General features: G+C 42.6%; 1 protein-coding gene across 3 annotated transcripts in view; it reads right to left on the bottom strand.

Annotated features, from left to right (window-relative positions):
• LOC124802520 (A disintegrin and metalloproteinase with thrombospondin motifs 16) overlaps positions 1-24313 on the bottom strand; it is a 479986-nt gene that overhangs the window by 249184 nt on the left and 206489 nt on the right. For all 3 annotated transcript variants that reach the window (XM_047263362.1, XM_047263361.1, XM_047263363.1), the window contains exon 3: positions 3905-3968. In XM_047263362.1, the coding sequence (XP_047119318.1) occupies positions 3905-3968 (64 nt within the window). The remainder of the gene's footprint in view (positions 1-3904; positions 3969-24313) is intronic.

Genomic DNA, 24313 nt, shown 5'->3' with positions numbered 1-24313 from the left:
ACATACACATACACATAGGCACACGATTTTAATTTTTGACTGGTACAATGAAGACTTCGTCATAGGAACAAAAATAGTTGCACATGTGCTGTTACGAGCAAAGCTTCCGGAAGATTTCCCTACTTTAACCAGCGAATGCTGAAACTGGTAATTCTCTCCCAAATGCTTTCAGTTAGGAACTCCTTTGTTCCACTCCCAGTTTACTGCGATTTGGCTTGAAGAACAAAGTTCTACAACAACCTCCCCTACTCTCAGTAGAAGGGAAAGGAATATGTAAATAATATCTGGTTGTCTTCAGCGATTTTCTGCCAGGTACTTAAGGCCTGTCCGACAGGAAATGTGTCTGAAGTTCATAAGTCTTCTGCATTCATTGCTAAATACAGTTCACTTAAGTTTGATGTTCGTTCAGGCACTTGCGCCGAGCTACTGGGCGGAAAGACTGAGAGAAATTTTCGCAGAGAAACGACATATGATAGGTGAAGCACGAATAGAGATATATCAAAGGTGACGGCAGCCGAGACTGTTGGTCGTGACAAGCTCGTACGCCGGCGCCATGCTGCCGACAGACTGTAGATAATTGAGCGGCCTGATCTTGATTTCGATCTCGTGCCGAGTATTACACGGGCAGCCAACGACGACGCAAAGGTTAGCGTGCCAGTCTTAATGAGTCAGTGACCGAGAGAAATATGTCGGCACATTTACAGATGGCAGGAGCTGTACAGATTTGTGCGACACGCTGTCTGCAGAATTACTGCGGTGGTCGATCCCAATATCGGCGTTACTCTGTTACCAATTCTTTCACCACCTTTTCGTTTCTGCGCAACAGAGAATAGTCTCGGTATTAAGAGCAAAACTACGGATTTTAATAAAGTGTATTGGAACAGTTTCGTCTGGTGTCAGCAATTCATAGGATGTGCGAAAACACATAATTTGTACCTGGTGCGATGGATAAACTGACAGATCTGGTCGCAATAAACAAAGGAATGAGACAAGTGTATAGTTTTTACTGTATTTCGTATCTACATCGACGATGTTAGTCGCAGATGGAGTTTTGAAGTAAACAATGGGTTGCAGATAAATTATTTCTCGGTATTAAAATCAGTGACGATCTTACACTGATTTCTAGAAAAGAAAGTGGTCATCAGGAGTTAATGAATTGAATAAACACGACACGAATTTTGTTGTTTTTGTGGCCTTTACCGAATGCGAAGACAGCTTTATGCAGGTCTCCAAGATGGTATATCCTGTGCAAGTATCTTCATTTCTGAGCAGCTACTGCAACTTACATCCATGTATGCCTTATTGTGTAGTCAAGCCATGGTCTTCCTCTACATTATTTATCCCACACGCTTTCCTCTGTTACGACATTAAATTTTCATTGATGCCTCGCGATGTGACAATCTGTCCCTTCTTTTAGTCAGGTTGTGCCATAAATTTATTTTCTCCCCGATTAGATTCAATACCTCTTCTTTTGCTATACTGTCTTCCCAATTAATTTTCAGTAGCATCATGTTTCAAAAGCTTCTATTCTCTTCTAGTCGGTATTCTGTATCTCCACGTTCATTTCAGTACAACGCCACATTACAGACAAGTACCTTCAGAAAAGACTTCCTAACATTCTTATTATTATTACGGTATTAATTAATACAAAGGTCAGTTAATAACATCATTTGGTTGTGTTCCTTTTGTGTTCTGCCAAGCCGCTCTATTCAGATCATCCTCCTTGCATACATCGCTATGCTCCATTATTTTTGTTGAAGTAGTCATTCCAAAATCGTCGTGGTCTGTCGCGTTTACATCTGCCACGTGTTTCCATTCAAAAATTTTCTTTGACTTTCGATCATCCGGCATTTTCTACAAATGCCGTCCATACCGCTTTAATGATTTTCTTTGAGTTCTGTCCATCACTATCTCATTGGTGCACGTTCTATCTCTTACTTCACGATTAGTTTTTTCTCGATTCTTGATATTATAGCGCTCCTTCGTAAATAATCCATTTGCGCAGCTATTAACCTTGTTCTGAGGTCAGCGTTTAAAATCCATAGTCCCGATCCAGAGCGTAGGATGGTTCCAACTATTAGCCTACCAACTCTTGTCTTATTGTCTTTAGAAATGCCCTTTTCCCGTCAAAACGAATTCATACACCCTACTACTTTTCTTCCTTGTTGTACACTGTATTTTATTTCTGTATTACCCAACCCCTTTTTGTCAATATATGCCCCTAAATATTTAAATTTTTCTACCTTGTCTCATAACTGCTTCGTCATCGATGTAACTTTCAAATTTAGTGTCACTATTCACTACCAGCTATTTCATTTATGTCAGACTCATCTGTAATCCTCATTTGTTATATTCCTGGTGTATGAGCTGTTAATATATTTTTCTGTTTCAGAAAAACTTTCTTTGTTATAACGAGTCTACGTTTTACATCCTTTGTACTTCTGCTATCGTCAGTTATTTTCCTCCCCAATTATCAAAACTCATCTGTTACTTTCAATGTCTCATACGTTAAACTAACTCCCTCAGCATCACCTGCTTTATTTCGCCTGTGTTCCAGTACCATTTCTTACAGTTGATGGTGCACGTCTAATAATCACTTTTTAAGACATTATCCATTCCGTTCAACTGATTTTCCCGATACTTCGTTGTCTCCAGTAGAATTGCAATGTCATCGGAAAACCGTAAAGTTTTTAGGGTACGAATATGATGTGAAAATTTCGGTGTAGAATGCTAATTGTATTGATATTATTTGTTGACTCTCAACTCGGACTAAATCTACGATAAGAATAAAATAAAAGACGAGTCAGTTACTTCACATATAGTGCCTGTGACAGTGATATACAAAAGAAAGTGAACAAGTTTAGTAATATTTTCGGAACAAACAGAAGATATATGAAGAATAAAAACTACGAATGTTTTATAAGAATTTTCTCTGCCACGCTGTTATATGGAAGTGAATCATACGGTGTACAGGAGAAGCAAGAAATGCATATCCAAGAGTACAGAGATGAGTTTTCTAAGTATAGTCAAGATATGTTAAAAACCAGACTGATTCGAAATGTTGATGTTGGTAATGAATTAAACGAACATACGTAGCGTAAAAGTAAAGTTAGAAGGAAACAACAGGAGTTGGAATGAACTTTTGTAAAGTTTGAATCCCGATAGTTTACCAGTAAAAATAAAAAACTTCAAACAAGATGGAAAACGAGCCCTGGTAGACCGATGAAAATATGCAAATCAGGACATAATTATATATTCTTCCATTTTAATTAGAAATCGCAGTCCTCACAAGAAAGTCCGTATCGAATGAAGTGTAGCTATACTTCTCGTTATGGACTGAAGTTCCAGAAACAATAAGTAAGCCTGTGCCTGTGCTTTTGAGTCCGAGAGGATCAAAGTTTATGCCCCTGGGAAATTTTATCGAAGTTCAGATTCCATTCTACAATAGCAGATCATTGTGCCACCTTAACGACAGCGGAGAAGTTTTTGGATTTCTCTTGGGTTTTTGATATAAATCAGAACGAAGCTTCTGAACCATCAACGAAATTTGGAAATAAATTAACCACCCTATCCCCCATTCAAAAATCCAGTTACTCAAACCCACAACAAAGCGCAGTGAACTGTGAGATTTACCTACATCCTCATTTCACGCTTACATATATGTATTACTAAGAATTTCACCAAGTATGTAATTAAGTGCTTAAACACAACACTTGTTCCACAAGCACTTGACGATAAAGGATCGAAGTAAAAAGTGAATGTATTTTCGAAAATTTGTTATTGCTTTTTAGATGCAGTAAGTAATTTCGCCTTTCTTACACAACACATTGTAAATAAATCACAACAAAAGATATTTGTCGAGCTGTCTCAGTATTAGGAAGAAATGCAGTATTCGGTCGCTTACCTTCATCGTGGGACTCCACGTGGAACACGGACCGCAGCATGTCCTTATCCATATGGTGGTGTATCTGAAACAGCAAAGAAAGACACGTTGTTAGCCTATTTCAATCACGCTTTACACAGCCAATCTTTGCTCGTAGATTCTGTTAACAATAAGTCGTTGCTCGGGTTATGAGAATTTACACTCTCTGCATTTTGGTGCTTGCAATGACAGTCTTATTGAGGATTTCGATCCATAGTTATGGATTAACATGTAATTTATTTATTTATTTATTTATTTTTACACACTAGAAGTGACGCGGACGGTAGAGATTCATTGCGTTATCATAATAATGTTAACAGCACCATATATCATCAAACTCTGTCGCTGATACGATTCAACCGCTGTCCATTGCAAATTTAGAGATATCAATTATCATACACAAATTTCGCGAAAGTATCTACTTAACTGGCCTTTAATTGCTCTAAGATTCTTATAAATACCTTAGACCTACTTTTGCTTCTTCGAGCTTACCGATGTTAATGTCTGTGCCGTATTGGTCGTACCCATCTTTAACGCAGGCGCATAATAGGAGTAACTGCTGGTGAACTCTGTGCAGCACAGGGGCAGAAGACAAGCAGCTTCTTTGAGCAACATCGGCCAAGTACCCACGCCACCAGTTCTTCAGAACCTTGGGAACACGATGCAGGAAGTGAATTAAGCAATGACACGGCAATTTTTGTACTGTAAGGCAAAGTAGCTTTACTTTTTCGGTGTTGTAGAAAGCTACAAGGGAGACTGCCGATTTTTACTTCACGGAAGAAACGTGTTATGGACTTTGTGAACAGGTAAAACGACATGAAAAGAAGATGAGTCATCAGGTGTCGATAGAAAATCTCATTTTTACTGTTTGCTTGAGAAAGGAATTAGTGTATTCTTTTTAATAACGCCGGAGTTATTCAGTAGGGCCGTACCTGGAACGCTACTTACCGAGATAAAACTGATTACTGCAGAATTTGCATTCGCAGTTTTAGGATTATTTGTTAATTACGATGCCAAAAGTGCTTTTGGGCTAAAAATTACTTTGAGCCATTGAATCAAGTATTATGTTTTTGTTGTTCAAACGGGCGCATTGCTTGTCAAAATTCATTACTACTTCTGTGAAGAGAAATTGCGCTAATTTCTGCAAAGAACGCATATGGTAGGAAAAGTGGCTTATTATAAGCGAGGCGCGAGAGTGAAAGCAAGTTCTATCGACTGCAACTTCTGCTAGCACCAAGGGGCAAAAAACATATCGACTTCAAAATGTGTAACAAGAAACAATAAACACCATAAGTAAATTATACACAACATTCGTAAAAAAATCTTTTTTTGATCTATAAGGATCGAATTGTAGAAACATATTATGTATGCAGTAGTACAGAGTCGGCGTTTATGATGCCTTACCAATAAAACCGAAACATGTTTGGTGTAATAGTCTCTGAAACTGCAGTACACTTATATTTATACCTATGCTCTGCAAGCCACAAGCGTAACGGAGGGTACTCTGTGTAGCGTTGTCCCTTCCCCGTTCTCCTGTTCCAGTTGCCAATGGTTCGCGGCAAGAACGGTCGTTAGTAAGCCTCCGAGTCTCTTTAATATCACATCCACTTTCTTTCCGCGAGATGTACGTACGAGCAAGCAATATACTGGTCGACTCTTCTAGGACTGTACACTCTCGGGACTTTCACAGTAATATACACAGCGATGGAGAACGCTTCTGTAGCAGCGTCTGCCACCAGGTTGGGCTAGTATTTCTGCATCACTTTAGCTCTTGCTAAATGAACCTGTAACGAAACGCGTTGCTCTTCTTACATCTGTTTGTTCTGTCTGTCCTGTCTGGTACGCATCCCCAGACTGGCGAGAAATATTGAAGTATTGGTCGAACGGAGGTTTTGCGTTAATTCCTTTGTGGGTGGACTACACTTCCAATGGATCTAAGTCTGGAACTGGCCTTCCTTGCGATTTGGTTTATGTGGTCGTTCCACTTTAAAGTGCACCGTACGCATCCTCCTGGGCCTTTTATGGTGTGACTGCTTCCAGTGATCATTCCAAAATGGGTCTTTCTGCCTATTAATGGGTAATACTGACACCTGCACCAAATGTCGGTCCGCTGCAGGTCTTCTTGCTTTTTTGCTGCAACTTACTGGCGTTGCTACTTCTACTTCTGAAGATTTCTTCCCGTTGAAAATAGAATGACACGTTCTTTCGCCAGGAACTCTTCAGCGCAGTCACACAGCTGGTCTGATATTCCGTAAGACCGTTCTTTGTTCATTAGGTGGTAGTGTGGAAGTCGAGGAACACGGTATCAAACTGGAAGACGGTATCCTCTGGTTTCCAGGAGTCGTGCACGAGCAGAACGATCTGGGTGTGACACGACTGTTGTTTTCGGAACAGGTGTTGGTCCCTAAAGAGGAGATTCTCCAGAAATGTAATAATACGCGAACATGGAACATGCTCAAAAATTCTACAACAAACCGACGACAGAGATACAGGTCTATAGTTTTTTGCGTATGTCGGGCGACACTTCTTGAAAGCGGAAATGATCTGCGCTTTTTTCCAATCACTAGGAACGTTTCGCTCCCCCAGCGACCTGCGATACTCTGCTGTTACAAGAGGAGCAAAATCTTTTGCGTACCAGACGTAAAATCGTTGTTGTCCTCCGTAGCTGACGGCTGCCTGGCATGCGGGTGTCCCGAGTTCGATTCCCAGCACTACCATGAAGTTTTCCTTGGTGGGAGGACTGGCACTGGCGTGCGCTGAGACCCATGAGGTCAACTGAGGGGCTTCTAGACCGATTAGTGGCGATTCCATGGTCCGGAAACCCGAAAACCACCCAGAGAGACCCTCCATACCGCATCCGGTGACGCCATTTGCGGAGGACGACATTGCGGATTGTGGGACCCTATTGGCCCGTTTAGGGCCAGAACGCGGGACTTTTCCAGATATTGTGTGGATTCGTATCACTATCCCGTCAGTTTCATTACGAAAGGCTTCAGATTTTGTTGCGCATTACGTTTCCACGATGGGATGCAACTGGCCGTTACCCAAGGGGCGGTCAGTACCCGGAAAACGGAACTGCCGGGCGCGTCTAAGCGTAATTTCCTGGAGTCGCCAGCGCTGACAATGGCACGGGACAAGCACCTTATGTTTTTTGAGGGGGAAGCTCACGGCCGTATCGACACTTTCACTGGGCTCTCAGTTTCCCGCGCCTCGTGCAACACGACGGAATTTTCTTGTCGTGTGTTCCGCTGCGGCGCCGTCGCAGACTGTCGGTACTGGGCGCTTGTACATTGTTATGGCGGCTCTTTCAGAGAACACAACTAAGTCTGTGGTGATTTTCTGAACCGAAATTGTTACCACTTCCATGTATATTGCAGTAGGATGTGCCGCGACCGCTTTTCAGATGGCGAGGAGAGCAGGGTGATCTTCTGTAACACAGGGTGCTTCAGATAGTTTGTCCGAATTCACAAGACTACATTTTGTGCTTCAATAAAGATAGAGACTTCGGTTTGATTTTAATATAAGCATAGAAACTAAAAGTTTATCTCGACGCAGTTTTGCCGCGTTGGATAGCCGCGCGGTCTAGGGCGCCTTGTCACGGTCCGTACGGCTCCCCCTATCGGAGGTTCGAGTGCTCCCTCGGGCATGGGTGTGTGTGTTGTCCATAGCGTAAGTTAGTTAAGTTAGATTAAGTAGTGCGTAGGCTTAGGGACCGATGACCTCAGCAGTTTGGTCTCATAAGATCTTACCACAAATTTCCAATTTCCGACACAGTTTATGTAGATGCCGGTAGAGTTTTCCTGATAATGATAGCTTGCTCGTTCATAACCCACTCTGTGTCGATTAAAGACGGCGATAACATGCCAACAAAAGGGTTTTTTCTCTCAGTTTTAACAGGTGCAACATTGCGCCTCCTAAAACTGAAGGGGCATACTCATCTTCGAATGCGAGTCTTTGAATGAAGGACGACGACGCAAAGCAACAGCAGTGAACGCAGTGCTCCAAAGATGGTCCCAAAAATAAGAGACGAATTTGACTACCGTCTTGTTGGTCGTCGTGCGTCCGGCGGAGAATAAATACAAAGTTCAGTATTAAACGTACCTGTGAAAAGTACCCCAAGGTTTCTTGTGCACGCATGTAAAAGATATACTCTTGTAAAATGGAACGATTCTTTTGAAAACATAAACCTTTCTGGTGGTGCGTGTAAGTTAAAATTCACCCCAAGCTTCTATCTTCATTCATGTAGAAGATATAGTGTTCTGAAATCGGATGAATCTTCTTGAAACATCCTATAGCTTTTTTTTTTATTTTTTTTTTTTTTTGCCCGTGTTGTCTGTCTCCAGCGGTTAACACTTAGAACATCTAAGCCGAACGCTATTACACGTCTTTTCCATTTTACAGAAACTGGATGAAAAGTAGACTACAATTACACCGCTTGATGCTACAAATCTGCTCGATCACACACAAGCACTACATCTCACTACTCTGAAAATTTGTTAGTATGTTACGTCGGAGTTATGAGCCATTTTGTTTCCTGGTTGCACCATGCTTTAAATATTTTAACACGATTAATGCCATGTCGAAAATGAAAAGTTACATTGATTCAGTTATTAAACAAAACACTTTAACTGAAGGTTTATTAAGAGTATTCAACAGTGCACGAGGTGACTCAGTATATCTCGGCACCATTTAGCTAATAAGAGGAGAGTTCATCATTACTGTCGGTCCATAGTGGCCATCTTTAGATATGCCAGGAAAATAAATCAAATACAGCTACTGGACAATCTACATATTGTAAACAATAAATAATAAAAAGTATTTATTTCATATAACATGAGCTTGCAACAAATACGAACATCGCGGTCCACAGTAACAACAGGCCAAGTTCTTGTTATTCAGCGCTACACCACACTTCCTAATGACAAAGATACTTGACACTATTATTCGACATAATCATCATTTCTCTTTAAACAATGGACGGAAGGTTCTAACAATCGTTCAATTCCTCGACATTAGAAATCCGACTGTTAGTCACCAAGCGATTCGAGGATCGATGAGTGAAAGTCCTTATCGTTTGAAAATGTGTGATTACCCTGAATTGTTTCTGCGATTGCCTGGATATTACCGTCTGTGCTCGATGTCGATGGCCTTCCTTTCCCGGTCGGCGCCAGCCACGTCTGTGCGTTTGTTGGTACCATAGCACTACGAGTGTTGCATCTGGTCCACACTCCACCAGAATTTCACGAAGTGTCCTACTGCCCCGCTACTTCAACTTTGGAGTACGTTTCCACTTGCCGTGTCATTTCACTCCCACACTGTGGCCTCTGATGCATCTGTTAACCGTACAGAGGCGGAAGTGTGTCTGCAGGAAATCCATTACAAGTAATTCCTTCTGCGTTGTTCTTGTTGCGTAATGCTCTTGGCGTGCGACGACATATGCAACTTACTTTTTGAAGCCCTCTCTCACCTCCCCTTAGAATCTCACACACACGATAGACGTAATGTTTACCTTGTTTGCCAGCTTTCAGCTGTCTTGTCAGGCTTCATCTTTCCAACTATTTGTGGTGGTTTATCTCTCTCTTAGCCATTAAGATCTCGTAGCCTATCTAACAGAGTCGAAAACACCGAGGCGACTGACGGTTTTGGGAAGGCCGACGAGTCAGGATAAAATTCGTGCAGCAACATGTTCGCTAACAATATTTGACTATTGCGTGACCAGACAGCGGCCACACCGGAGGTAATCGCTCGCATCAGCGGGCGAAGATGACTTGAAAACAATTTTATCTTCAGTCACAGCCGCATACAACTTTAACAGCCGTTAGCCGTTTCGAAGTTTAAGCAGTCTTCAGTTAGCCAGTCCTGTTGTGATTCTTGATCCAACTGCAGAGCTAAAGTGACGATTACTGCAGGCGACGTCCGCAGGCGGATGGAGAGCCACGAGAGGGCTGGCCATCTGAAAATGATACGGACCTCGAAACCGGGAATGGCTGTGTAAGTTGTTCGCGGTTGCGACTGAAAATGAAACTGTTTAGCGACAGGTGACAAACATTGACACTCCACTTTCATATGATTATATTAAATTAAATATGAGTAGCTAAGTTTCGTTTGTGAATATTATACAGAAAGATGTAGTTGTCAATCCCTATGAATGCATGTGCATTACCTTCTTTCGATTTCTTTGTCCAGTTTTGCATCGATGAGCTTGGTAGATAACGTTATTCTTCAACATAATATAAAGATTTGATGTGTATATACTATTCTAAAAAGTACAGTGATTTCTTTCCCAATAATTTCTAATACCTGACGTTAGCCAGACAGATGATACTTGTTATACTTAGCTAACTCATTGTCCGTTAATACGTGTAATACTAGCACTACCGAAGGGGTGGATACATCAGGGAACTTGATTTCCACACAATCTGTATCGTAACTGAGATGAAATTATCTAACTGCCGGCCGACTATAGATTGTTGAAAACATTTATGAAAGGCTAAGAAACGATGTGCTGCTTCACTTTAGCGGCAGTGATGTACAAACTGAGCTACACCTCGCACAACCAATCACCAGTGGACAGTTTAATTCGCATCTATTTACTACGGTGAACACTCGAATCAAACTCTGTCTTTCTCCTCATCAAAAATCCTCCGCCATCTTCCCTGTCATCTTCACCTATTCCCAGATTAGAAATATCTTTTCTGTTGTTATCGAAACATATTTGTCCTGTTCTTCCCCAAAATCTTACTCCACACGTTTTCTTTCAGCTCTTTTCGTACAATTTCTGCGTCTCTTCAGGTTAAATACCAACACCAAGACAGTTGCCTTTGTTTCATTTGTGCTACTTTGTCCCATGTTCTCTTGTGACTCTTCCACAGCTCTCCATTTTTCCTTCGTCTACACGCTTCTTTTTCTCTAATAGGTACACCTTATCTGCTGAGATTTGCGTTTTCAAAGCTCGTAAGTTTCTTTTCCGTATTTTGCCTTAACATCAATGTCTCAGTTACATTTCAAACTACTGGTTAGTGTAGTGCTTCGTATCGTATGGTCCGGGTTGTTCTGGAAAGAAGCTTGGAGCTGAGTAACTTAACAAAGGCAAAATGCTCTCTAAAGTCGACAAAAAGGCGTCGTTTTTCAAGTATCTGACTTGTACAGGGTGTCCATACCTCTCTTGCCGGTTAGAACTGCGGAAATAATTTTTCTAAGGGTTCTTCAATGGAAATTTTTATTTGGACATGTTGGAAACGTGGTCAACAACTCAGCTAGGAGACAAGGGAGTCATGGATCACGTATGGTTAGAGCAGGATGGAGCTCCAACAGATTTTGCTCTTCTGGGTCGTGACTTCCCTGATGAACAATTTCGAGACTTCTGGGTTGGACGACATGTCCAGCCCCATTGAAACTCCCTCCACGAAATCCAGCTCTTGCCACGCCAGACAAATCATTATGGGGAATAATCAAGCGCCTCAACATCTAATGTAGAATTATACAATACAATACAAGCAAGCTCTTCGGATCAGACCTGAAACGCTCTGCAAGATGTCAGAGAGGACATCACCGCTTACAGATCTCTAACCCGATGACTGTGGACAAACATATCCACTGGATAGATATGAGTAGTAAAATTATAAACAGCCGACCGTAATTTTATTACGTGGAACCGTTGCTGTTGTGCAGCTATGTTTAAAACATATGGGTAGGTTGAATTAATTCTGCCTGTCAACAAAGAGAGGGCAGCAGTGGTACCAGCGCAGCATAGCGGATAGCGACACGTGGCCTGTTTTAGAGTAGAAACATTACACTTTCAGATCTGCGTGTGACTTTGCAGTGGCGTGAAAAGAACATACCTGTTTAGTGCTTGGAACGTGTCGGGTTTTGTTTTTACAAAACAGCATTTTGGGAAAGTGTCTGTCTTCTGCTTTCACTCAAGAAATCTGCTGAGGCAAGTCATCGTTTGCTATTGCAAGCGTATGCAGAACATGCTCTGTCGGGAACAATGTGCAGAGATTGGGTCCGACGATTCAAAGACAATGATTTTGTAGCGCGTGACAAAATGCAACCTGATCGGTGTGGTGTTCCATGTCACTGTGCAACCGGCTCAAACGATAAGCGCTGAATGCTACGAAGCACAACTGCTCAATCTGAACCGCGCACTTAGAGATAAACGCCTGCAATGTACTCAGGGACGTGACAAAGTCATTCTGTTACATGAAAAAGCCAAACCACATGTTGTGAAACGAGTGAAGGAAACACCATATTCGCCCACTTCGAGTACCATTTGTTTCGGGCAATGCATCCTGGTGCTTCTGAACAACGCTTCTCATCTTTTTACGACCTTGAAAACTGGCTCCATGAGTGGATTACCTCAAAAGGGTCTGATATCTTAAAATCGTGGAATCCAGTTGTTATTCGAGAAGTGGATAGAGGTTTTATCTACCAAAGGACACTGTTTTCAGTAATTTATCGTATACCATTGTACAGAAATAAACATCTGTTTTCTGTCCAACAAACAGCGAAATATAATACAGGTGCCCAATAGTTTCATTTGTAACTACAACACACTGTTTCGACCTAGGGTTAGAGGGACGTCGTGGACTTCTTGGATACTGTGCAGATTTGTTGTTGTCGATTTTTCTCTTCTAAAGCCTTAGTTTGTCGCATATGATCAAACGAGATGCGCGTGAATTATACACTACTGGCCATTAAAATTGCTACACCAAGAAGGAATGCAGATGATAAACGGGTATTCATTGGACAAATATATTATACTAGAATTGACGTGTGATTACATTTTCACTCAATTTGGGTGCACAGATCCTGAGAAATCAGTACCCAGAACAACCAACTCTGGCCGTAATAAAGGCCTTGATACGCCTGGGCATTGAGTCAAACAGAGCTTGGATAGCGTGTAAAGGTACAGCTGCCCATGCAGCTTCAAAACGATACCACAGTTCACCAAGAGTAGTGACTGGCGTATTGTGACGAGCCAGTTGCTCGGCCACCATTGACCAGATGTTTTCAATTGGTGAGAGATCTGGAGAATGTGCTGGCCAGGGCAGCAGTCGAACATTTTCTGTGTCCACAAAGGCCCGTACAGGACCTGCAACATGCGGTCGTGCATTATCCTGCTGAAATGTAGGGTTTCGCAGGGATCGAATGAAGGGTAGAGCCACGGGTCGTAACACATCTGAAATGTAACGTCCACTGTTCAAAGTGCCGTCAATGCGAACAAGAGGTGATCGAGACGTGTAATCAATGGCACCCCATATCATCACGCCGGGTGGTACGCCAGAGTGGCGATGCCGAATACACGCTTTCAATGTGCGTTCACCGCGATGTCGCCAAACACGGATGCGACCATCATGATACTGTAAACAGTACCTATATTCATCCGAAAAAATGATGTTTTGCCATTCGTGCACCCAAGTTCGTCGTTGAGTACACCATCGCAGGTGCTACTGTCTGTGATGCAGTGTCAAGGGTAACCGCAGCCATGGTCTCCGAGCTAATAGTCCATGCTGCTGCAAACGTCGTCGAACTGTTCGTGCAGATGGTTGTTGTCTTGCAAACGTCTCCATCTGTTGACGCAGGGATCGAGATGTGGCTGCACGATCCGTTACAGCCATGCGGATAAGATGGCTGTCACCTCCACTGCTAGTGATACGAGGCCGTTGGGATCCAGCACGGCGTTCCGTATTACCCTCCTGAACCCACCGATTCCATGTTCTGCTAACAGTCATTGGATCTCGACCAACGTGAACAGAAATGTCGCGATACGATTAACCGCAATCGCGGTAGGCTGCAATCCGACCTTTATCAAAGTCGGAAACGTGATGGTACGCATTTCTCCTCCTTACACGGGGCATCACAACAACGTTTCACCAGGCAACGCCGGTCAACTGCTGTTTGTGTATGAGAAATCGGTTGGAAACTTTCGTCATGTCAGCACGTTGTAGGTGTCGGCACCGGCGCCAACCTTGTGTGAATGCTCTGAAAAGCTAATCATTTGTGTATCACAGCATCTTCTTCCTGTCGGTTAAATTTCGCGTCTGTAGCACGTCATCTTCGTGGTGTAGCAATTTCAATGGCCAGTAGTGTAAGTCTCAGTCGATTCGTACTTTGTGACTAGACAGACCAGTAGTCAGTCGAAAGAAGTCGCTATCTGAATACTCCCGAGGTGATGCAACTTTAACTGAAGCAAGATGTGGCCTTTCACGACTGTTTGCAACAAAATATTCCGACCTGGCCCGTAGATCTAGATTTGGCACGTGTGCGTGTGGCGCAGCCGTAAAACTGCGCAGTGGCTGTGGAGCGATTGTGAGGTGGCGGTGGCGACCTCTTGGGAAACGGCTCCGGCGGAGTCCTGCCGCCGCCGGGCCAGTGTGCGGCGGGCGTGTCTCGTGAAAGTGTGCAGGCGCAAGGTCGGCCGCCACGCCGCTGCGGTTCAAGGGCGAGCCGCACCGGGCGGACACACGGCCCGAAATCCGGCGGCCGCGGGCGACGCCCCTCCCACGGGGGTACGGGCGCGGTCCGCTTCACGATCGTGACCTTTAATAACAGGCTGGCTGTGTACAAAGAATCCCGGCCGCAGGCCCAATTTCCGACGTACTTAAGCCCCGGTGGCTACACCATGTCTGCAACGGCTCCGTAGCCGGGGTCAGTAACGAACAGTTGCGTGGGACGCTCGAATCGTAGCTAGCTACGGTACTGGTTGCGTAGGTACCAGTACAGGGGAGTTCGTACGCTGGAAAGTGGCATATCGGTTGTAGTCGGCAGTGGAGCCACAGAATTTTTTTCTTTAATTACACTCGATGACCACAAAAATTGTTAGGCTATCGGTTTAGGTCCGTAGCGGCCATCTTTAGATGAGAGGTGGTCACAGAGCCATTTCAGATCTGCTGTGTGGAACCCTCTTTCTTTCTTTCTTTCGCTTACGGCATAGTCCCGCAGCGATCGCAGGGTCGGCGTGGTTATAACGGATGTGGCAATGTTAGTTTTAGGGATGGCCGGATGCCCTTCCTGCCACCACCCCGTACCCCCCAGGACGGAACCAGTGTATCCCAAGTGTCTGCGTCTAGTGTAAATCGTGAAATAGTGCGGACGTGTTTCAAATGTCTGCGACGGGTGTAACTGAGGCGTAACGTGGGGACCAGCGCGGTATTCATCTAGCGTGATGTGGAAAACTGCCTAAAAACCACATACAGGCTGGCCGGCACACCGGCCCTCGTCGCTAATCCGCCGGGCGGATTCGATCCGGGGCCGGCGCGCCTACCCGAGTCCAGGGAGCAGGGCGTTAGCGCTTTCGGCTACCCTGACGGGTGCTGTGTGGAATCCTCATCTTTGGAAAAATCTGTTTCCCTCAGACGTTGTTCCTCTGTTGCCTGAACATTGCCCTCGATCAGCATCACCTATGTTTGCGCAGCCTCGGTGAAACTGTCGACTGGACGCGACATCGCATTTCGTCCATATACCGCCAGAATTTCACGCTATATCTGTGTCAAATTTAGACGTGCTGCCCGCAAGAATCCTTCTGTCTCGCGTACTTCAGCTTTGCAGAACCTGTACACTAACCGCGTCATTTCTGTCGCACGCTGTCATCAGTACCGCAGCAGAAGCGTGGCTGCAAGAAGCTCAGAGCATGCACAATCTGTAGACTATGCTGCGGTCTTCTTGCGCAATGATCTTAGCGTGGGGTGACATGCATAATGTGCCTTCTGAAGTCCCTACGTATTACTGAATAGCAACGTTAATCTACGTCTGCATGGTTACTCTGAAAATCACACTGCGTAGGAGAGTGATGATACGGGGGTTGCCCAGAAACTAATGCACCGCATTTGTTTCTTCAACAATTCTTTATTGAACATAATGAGAAATACACACACGAAAGAATGGTGTTTTATGTACACCCATCTACATCCATCCCGTTCTACGGCCTTCCTCTAGCGCGAAATAAGAGCGTGTATGCCCTTTCTACTAATGCTTGTCCTGGTGGCGGAGCCAGTGCTTCACTGTGTGAATCACCTCCTCATCGTCCTCAATTTGTCTTCCATGAATGGCATCCTTTAATGACCCAGACAAGTGGAAGTACAAGGGGGCTAGGTCAGGGTTGTCAAGTGTGACAGCCATGGATGGTCTCCCCGACTGCTGCAAATCGTGGAGCTCCGCCGAACCGCCTTCTGACGACGTCACCCTCCGTGCGCAGCGATCAACTGTACTTCTGTCGACAGCAGATGCTCCATAGACTTTGCACAAGCGTTTGTGAATATTCCGCACAGGTTCTTTCTCTGCAGTGAGAAATTCAATGACGGCACGTTGCTTGTAACGTACATCGCCTACAGACACGATTTTGAAACTGTCCTGCGGCTACATTGTCGGAAGTGACGGAAACTTGGCGCGCTCACTCAGGATACTTCAAATAATACATACCTAACGTTTCGCATTCGTAGCGAATGTTTTCGGTTGAGAAAAAATGCGGTGCATTACTTGCTGGGAAAGCCTCATAGAACCACGTTCAGACTGTTTCTCAACCGTTCCAGAGTCGAATAACATGTTGCGGGAACGAACATACATATTTCCGTTCGACCTCAAATTTCTCTCAGCTTAACATGACAGTCGTTTTGACTGAATCAGTGAAACATTTTGGCATTCAGAGGAGAAAATTAGTTACTGAAATTTGCTGAAAAGATCTCTCCGTAACGAAAAACGTCTTTATCTTAACCATAGTCAGTTGCATATCGTCACACTCTTTCCCCTGTTTCGCGGTTACAAAGTGGCCGGTGCTCTTCTTTGAACTTTTTCGATGTCCTCTGTGAGTCCTATGTGATAGGCAGTACTCCAGAACAGGACGGACAAGCGGGGTGAAGGCAGTGTAGTAGATATGTTACGTCTAAGTGCTCTGGCAATAAAACACAGTCGTTGGTGCACCTTCCCCACAGCATTTTCTGTGTGATGATTCCATTTTAAGTCGTTTGTTAGTGTAATCCCTAGATATTTGAAGTACACGACAATCTCTTAGTTTGTGCGACTTACCTTGTAACCTAAATTTAATGGATTTTTTTGAGCACTCGTGTGGAAACCTCAGACTTCTTGCGGTTTAGCCTCAGTTTCCTTTTTTCGCATCAAACAGCTATCTTGTACATTCATTTTGGAATTCTTTTTTGATGTTCTAATAACGTTAACTAGACAGTAAACGACAGTATCATCTGCAGAAATCTAAGAGGGCTACTTAGACTGTCTGTTAAATCGTTTATATAGACTAATAGCAGCAGAGGGCCTGTAGTAAGTGGGATCCTTTCATGTAGGTACATCATTCTTATTGGCTAACGTAAGAACATTCGTTTTCGAATCCGATAGCGCGTAAAAGTCACAGTAAAATTTCCTGACGCTTTTACATGCAGGAGAGCAGATGTATGGTTACTTTTGATTATTTATGATTTGTGGTTTGCAGAACACTTACTTCCGTGGCAACGTGTGTTACGCGTGAAGTATGTATAAGGGACGTACTGGAAGTTAAATTGTCCAGAAACATATTTTCATTTTTTTCGTTTTGGGGTCGGTGCACGTAGTGTTGCGCGAGAGATCGTCCGAAGCCGTGCGATACCAGCCGGCTACCGGTCCCAGAGCGGCCAGCTCCGTGTCGTTCGGCGCTGACCACTCCAGCACTCCAGCGCGATGACGTAACTGCGGCCCTGCTGCTGGCAATAAAGTTACACCGCGTCGCCGGACAAAAGTCTTTCTTTCTCTGTCCTTTTTGTGGACCACTTTTTGCGCAACGTTCGGCCGCCGCCTGTCATGAATGTTACGCAAATGTGTGCATGGAAATGCTTTCCGCGATTGAATCAACAGTTGTGGAAGTGGGTTGGGGAGCTGGCGGAGACCCGTTGTTTACCATCCATTAGCCAACGCCCAGTGCTCGGACAACTGGCGCAAGCTTTAATTCACGCCAAATGTGTAGCAAGCGTCGTCCTTCTCTGACGTCGAGGTGATCTGCTCGGAACAAATTGCTGTAGCGGATTATATAGTGCCATACGTGACGATAAATGTTATTTGCGAAAATTATGGCTCCATTCACATACACGCAATAGTAAATGAAGTTTCCTTCGTCTCCGACGAGTGATTTCTGAGCCTGTCTGATATTTTGGTATAGTGAAGGCATCCTCAAAAACGTCTCCCCCATGGCCGGAAAGAGAATTGTCACTGTCACAATCATTTAGCAATTACATAACCTCTCACTTTGGCGATTTTATGGATCTATTAAATAATTATCTGAAGTAAGAAATGAATTTACAGCGATTCTGAGCTATGTAGCGGAGGTACTCTGATGGGATGTGAAAAATTATGAGATATTTTAGATGGTGTGGTATTTCTGTTACTTAATTAACTCCATAATGAAGTTCATTCTCATAATGATTTAATTATAAAATTTTCCAGTGTTTATTCTTGTAGGGAAAATATATGTCAACCAATCTCAAAATGTAATTTAAAAGTAACACGACCTACTTTATAATGTAGATAACTTGGCTTATGTATTGAAACTGGACTTGAAAACAGTAATGCGTCTGTGGTATGAAGCGGGTGTGAACTTTCCGAGGTATAAGTCTTTATGAATAAGATATGAAATTGAAAAAAGAAACAATATTTACGCCACATAAAACGAAAAAGGACGCTGACGACCTGTTTCTCGCTAACGTTAAACTGAAGTGAAATCTCGGCACGAGGCCTCCTTACGGTGTTACGGCTGCATGTTTAGTTGACAAAGCTTACAGTACAAACACGAAGAAAGTAAATGTTCAAGTCTGTCACTTTATGCGCCACAAACACACTATTTCACTCGTCATACCGACGTCTTAATCAGAAAAACGATCACAGAATTAAGTCAGATCATACGATTTTCGCATTCGGTCATTAAACTCCAAATTAAAATAAAATTTTTTAAAAGTGAATGACACAAAAATACGTACATGAATCTCAGGACTTTTGTAGCGTCCGAACGCGCATCCAAAGGCAGCAGTGAAATTTCCTTTCGTTGAAATGAAATGATCCTACAGCTTTATTGGCTGCAGACACCATCTGGGCTTGCTCAACCACCAGGTGCATGTCTTTCTGTCTGACGCCACTTCGGTGACCTGCGCGTCTTTGTGACGAACATTAGATGAAGTGATTTGGACGAGACAAGCACATGATCTCAAAAAATCTCACAACCAATCGGCAATTGTACCCGGGGCCCTGACATCTAGCGACAGCTACGGTAACCACTAGAGCATGTGGTGCGAACTCATTTTCGTTCATTGACACTTGTGTCTCGCCAATTTATTTTATTACACTGGCGAAAGCGCAGATTGACAGTTTTAAGTATTGTCTAGCAGTCACTTATTCGGTCATTTACGTCGGGCTTCGTAAGTACAAAGTATGCACCAGAGTTACTGGTGGATCAAAATGATGCTCCCCATAGTATGATAAGCAAACCATGAAGAATTCCCATTATGCTCCTACCTTCACTTTCACCGCCATTCTTATCAAAATAAATATCTTACAAAACAATGTTAATAAATAGGCAGTTTTCTCTGCCAAGAGTCTCTACGAAATATAGTGAGGGTCGCTTGAACTAGACTAACTAGTTCGAATTCTGCTGGTGCAGGACATTGTCATCACCAGCAGTTGACAGGGATGGACAGGAGTTGATGGCGTACAGTTTCTGATCACCAAACTGTGTGCCGGTATCCTCCGTTAAACCCAAACCTGTTCATCGTGTCTCAAGGAGAGAAACCACTGTTGATGGCGATCTGACCGTCGGATGGGCACGTTAAGCTTGGCTGCTTCTTTGGTCTATCAAAAACAGCCAGACTGACTTTCAGACACTTTTCATTTCACTTGCGTATCATCCAGATTCTATCTTTTTAATATAAAACAGTGTGTGTCTGTATCAGGCTTACCACATAACAATAGTCATTCAAAATATGAAACCATCAGACAAGGGTTGCCCCAGGGCTCTATTTTAGGTCCTTTTTGTTGCTCCTATTATATATTAATGACCTTCCATATGCAGTGTCACAAAATGCAAATTTGTCTTCTTTGATGATTACACACGTATTGGTATAAAAAACAGTACCCGTGATTTCACCGAGCAATCAGCTAATGCAAATGGATTGTCACTGAATTTTGACAAGACCCAGTACATACAGTTTAGTACCTCACAAAGAATACCTGACCCTATAAGTATAATGTATTCAAACAATGAAATTAAAGCTGTAGACAGTGTCAAATTTTTAGGGCTACAAATTGACCATAACCTAAATTGGAGAACTCACACTCTAGACTTCATGAAACGCCTTAGTTCAGCTACATTTGCAGTACGTATGATAGCAGAAATGGGTGATGTAAAAATGAAGAAGTTAGTTTATTCGGCCTACTTTCATTCACTAATGAGTTATGGAATCATCTTTTGGGGAAACTCCTCTCACAAAGAGAGCATTTTCAAAATTGAGAAACCAGTCATTAGAATTATATCTGGTGTCAGTCCTGGATCATCATGCAGAGGCCTCTTTAAGAAACTTGGTATTCTAACTACTACTTCTCAGTACATATACTCATTGATGTCCTTTATCATTTCCAACATGTCTCTTTTTACACAAAATAGTGCAAAGCATGATTATAATACCAGAACCAAAAACAATATGTATAAGGACTATAAGAATTTCCTGTTGGCCAACTCCTTCTACTCCATTGATGAATATCTTCACAAGGATTATAGCTCATAACTCTGTGTACATTAAAATTAAAATAAAAAATAAAAAAAACCTTTGACTCTTTCCACATCCCAGAGACTCCTTTCCAAGGTATCCATGGTAAACGATAAATGCAGTGTAATGTAATGTAACAAGCACAACAGTACGCTGCACAAACACTAATCACAGTCATGCAAAATATAAATGTGCAATAACGAATTGAGAATCGTCAAAATAAAAAAATAAATAATCAGACAAGATTAACGGCTTTGGAGTTATACTACGATCAACTGTCTCTCGTGGAAGCGAATATTAGCCCATTCTAAACAAAGATGTTAAAAAAATCTGGTAGTTCCGTTGCCAAATTTACTTGCTACTTCATTCGCCTTTGTAAAAGGCAACTTACGTTAAAATTTCGTGGCTTTTATGGCAATGTTGCAGTCAGACTCATATACTTTGTAGAATCGTTGTATCTTTTAATTATATTTTACATTATGTGATGAAGTCAGACCAATGTGCTGTTTGTATCATCGTGTGCAATAATGTTATTTGCTGAAATGGGTTCTGCCCGGAAAACACACACACACACACACACACACACACACACACACACACACACACACACAACTCTAAACGTCACTGAAATGAAGTTTTTGAGCAAAACTCCTAGATTTAGTCAAATGACTCATAAACGCAATGAAACCATAACCAAAGAGCTTAATGTAGCACCTGTGGCACACTGCTTCCTAGAATACTGGCATAATTAGCATGAGCGTGTTACATGTTTGAAGTAAGGAACGTTTGAGAGACTGGAACTAAAAATTGTAATATACATACCACAAGGAAAGAGATCAGTGAGTCGGTCATATATGAGACGAAAGGAGACCGTAACAAGCCATTAGGTCTGTGAATTAATGACAATGATGATAGTGGTGGTGATGATGTTGACACGTATATGTGACCATTCTCCCAAAGTCAGAGGTAGGCAATAACAAACCTCTCGAACTAGGGCGATCTTGCCAACAGATAACATGAGACGGCGCGTATTACGAAAAATGCTCAGTAATGAGCACAATGATTGAGTTAATTATATAAGACTAGCGTGATTGGTTTGTTAGGACCTCAGCTTTGCTGTCACTCGCAAAAATGAGAATCCCTTCCGGACTGTCTCTGAGAATTCAGTTACGAGATGCATACAAAACAGTCGACTGGCGTCATTGCATCTCAAGAAACCGTTACACTGGTTCCACGAGGGAACGCTGGAGAGCTGCAGCTGTATCAGTTGCTACCGCCTGCCTCCACTAGAGAGTTAGTGGTCAGTAATCGACTTTGAGTCCGGACGACCTTGTCTCCCGGCAGCTTACGCAACCCGGCTAACAACCACTTTAACCTGGCTACTGTTCTGCAACCTGGTGCAGGCTTAGTACTACAGAAGCTGCTCATAATTAGAGGTAGTTAACAGAGCAGCGATATTCAAGCGTGTGGATAATTCTCGAGATGAAAGGTACTTCGTTGTGTTACATTGCTCTTTATCAGTGACCCTGGTGTCGGGCACTGCATAAAATCACTTCTGAAAAGGAACCACATAAGAAACGCTGGACATTAATAAAACAAGATTTCGCGATGTATTAGTGTTTGCCTTTGCAAGTAACGTTTAATGGAGTTGAAGCGGTGATTGGAAAAAAGCAGGGAAATCAAAAGTCCCGTCGGGATATAGGATATTACAGAGGTAAATATAGCTCAAAAATATTTTGGAGAGAATATTGGCCAAATCCTCAATGAAGGTCTTTGTATTATCTGAAGAACTACAGAGAAACAACGGAAATCCCAAAACTGGGCGGCAAAGGAATAATTCCATTCTAGCTCCTCCTGAAGGCAGACATGCACTGTCGCATTCATTACGGGTGAAAGGGAGTACAGTGAAGCGTCACTGAAAACACGAACGTATGGGCTCGGTTGTTGTGCTATACAATGGTAAACTTAGGAACATTTGGAAACTATTTTACAAATTCACTTTTTCATTTTACAAACAAAACTTGTTCGACTCTCAGTTTCTGCATTATTTTGTTTGGTTGTTGTCGTTTTGGTTTTCAGCCCGAAGACTGATTTGATATAGCTCTCGAAGCCAGTCTCTGCAGAGCAAGCTTCCTCATGTGCGTACAACTAACTCCTGCAATCTGCTTACTGTGATCATCCTCTGGTCTCCTCCTACACGTTTTACACCCATAATTCCCCATTACCAAACTGACCACTGCTTAATGCCTCAGGATGTGTCCTATCAACCCACCACTTCTTTTAGTCAAGTTGTGCCGTCAAGTTCGGTTCAGTACTACCTCAATCTTTGACTGAAACAATACTTACTAATTACTTATTCGATTTGCCCGTCTTATCTCCAGCATTCTTTCGTAGTAGCACGTGTCAAAAGGTTGTATTCTTTTGTTGTCTGAACTGCTTATCGCCCACATTTCACTTCCGCACGAGGCTACGCTCCAGACAAACACCCTCCCTAGCACTTAAATTTTGATAAAGACATTAAAATTTCCGTCTTTTTTCAGAAGTGCTTTATTCGATATAGTCAGTGCAAATTTTATATCCTTTTTACTTCGGTCATCATCCGTTATTGCCCGAATAGCCAAATCTACTAGTTTCAGTGTCTCACTTCCTAATCTAATTCCATCAGCATCAATTGATGTAATTAAACTGCATTCCATTACTCTTTTTTTTACTTTTATTGATGTTCATCTTATAACCTCTTTTCAAGACACTATCCATTCCGTTCAAATGTTCGTTGATGTCTTTTGCTGACTCTGACAGAATCACATTATCATCGCCAATCTCCAAGGTTGTTATTTCATCTACCTGAACTGAAATATCCGTTCCAAGTTTCTCGTTGGTTTCCTTTAATGTTTGCTCGTTGTACAGATTATTAAAAGCTAAACACAGAATAAGTAGCTCTCGACTTTTATCTCGAATTACGTTACGCAGAAGAGCAGGAACATTGCTGCTGTCAAAGTACTATACAGAGGAACAAAACCATCAATACAGAAAAAAGGAATGGAAATAATAGCGGACAAGAAGCACAACTTAATTTCTGATTACCCCTTCCCCCCCTCCCCCCCCCCTCCCCATTTGAAGCTCCTGAGATCACTTCAGACGTCTCAGATTCCTAACAGTGTCGCAGGTGTCCTAGATTAGTGGGACTAAAATCCAAGATAACAACCACATAATTTTTTTAAAATGTCAGTTTTTTCTGAGATGAATTGTATGAAAGTAAGAAATAGAACAGATTAGAGAAACACCTGACGCGCTTTTGAATGGTATTCGAAATCAGACACAGAAAATGAGATGCCGATTGAGAATCTAAAGTTCATTGTTTAACTTAGACTTTTAAAGAGTACTAGAGGATATTAGTCTGTTGAGACACTCTTGCTGTACATGATTCAAAACATCAGTCAAAAGGGCGCGAAATGTTTCTCAAGTCTATTTTATTTCTTACATTTACAAAATTCGCTTTACTATACATTTGACCTTTTTTTTTAAATTTCCATTTTATCTTCATGTTTTGTTCATAATTGCTCTGATGACATTCAAGCAATAAAATTTCTTTTATCAAAAGTAGACGTCACAGTCGCACTTGTGCATTTCCCATTCTTCGTTTTGCTCTGGAAATTCG

The sequence above is a fragment of the Schistocerca piceifrons genome, chromosome 6 (genome assembly GCF_021461385.2).
Source record: "Schistocerca piceifrons isolate TAMUIC-IGC-003096 chromosome 6, iqSchPice1.1, whole genome shotgun sequence".
Classification (NCBI taxonomy): Eukaryota; Metazoa; Arthropoda; class Insecta; order Orthoptera; family Acrididae; genus Schistocerca; species Schistocerca piceifrons.
The sequence above is the reverse complement of the archived record's forward strand: the minus strand, read 5'-3'. Positions and strand labels throughout refer to the sequence as shown.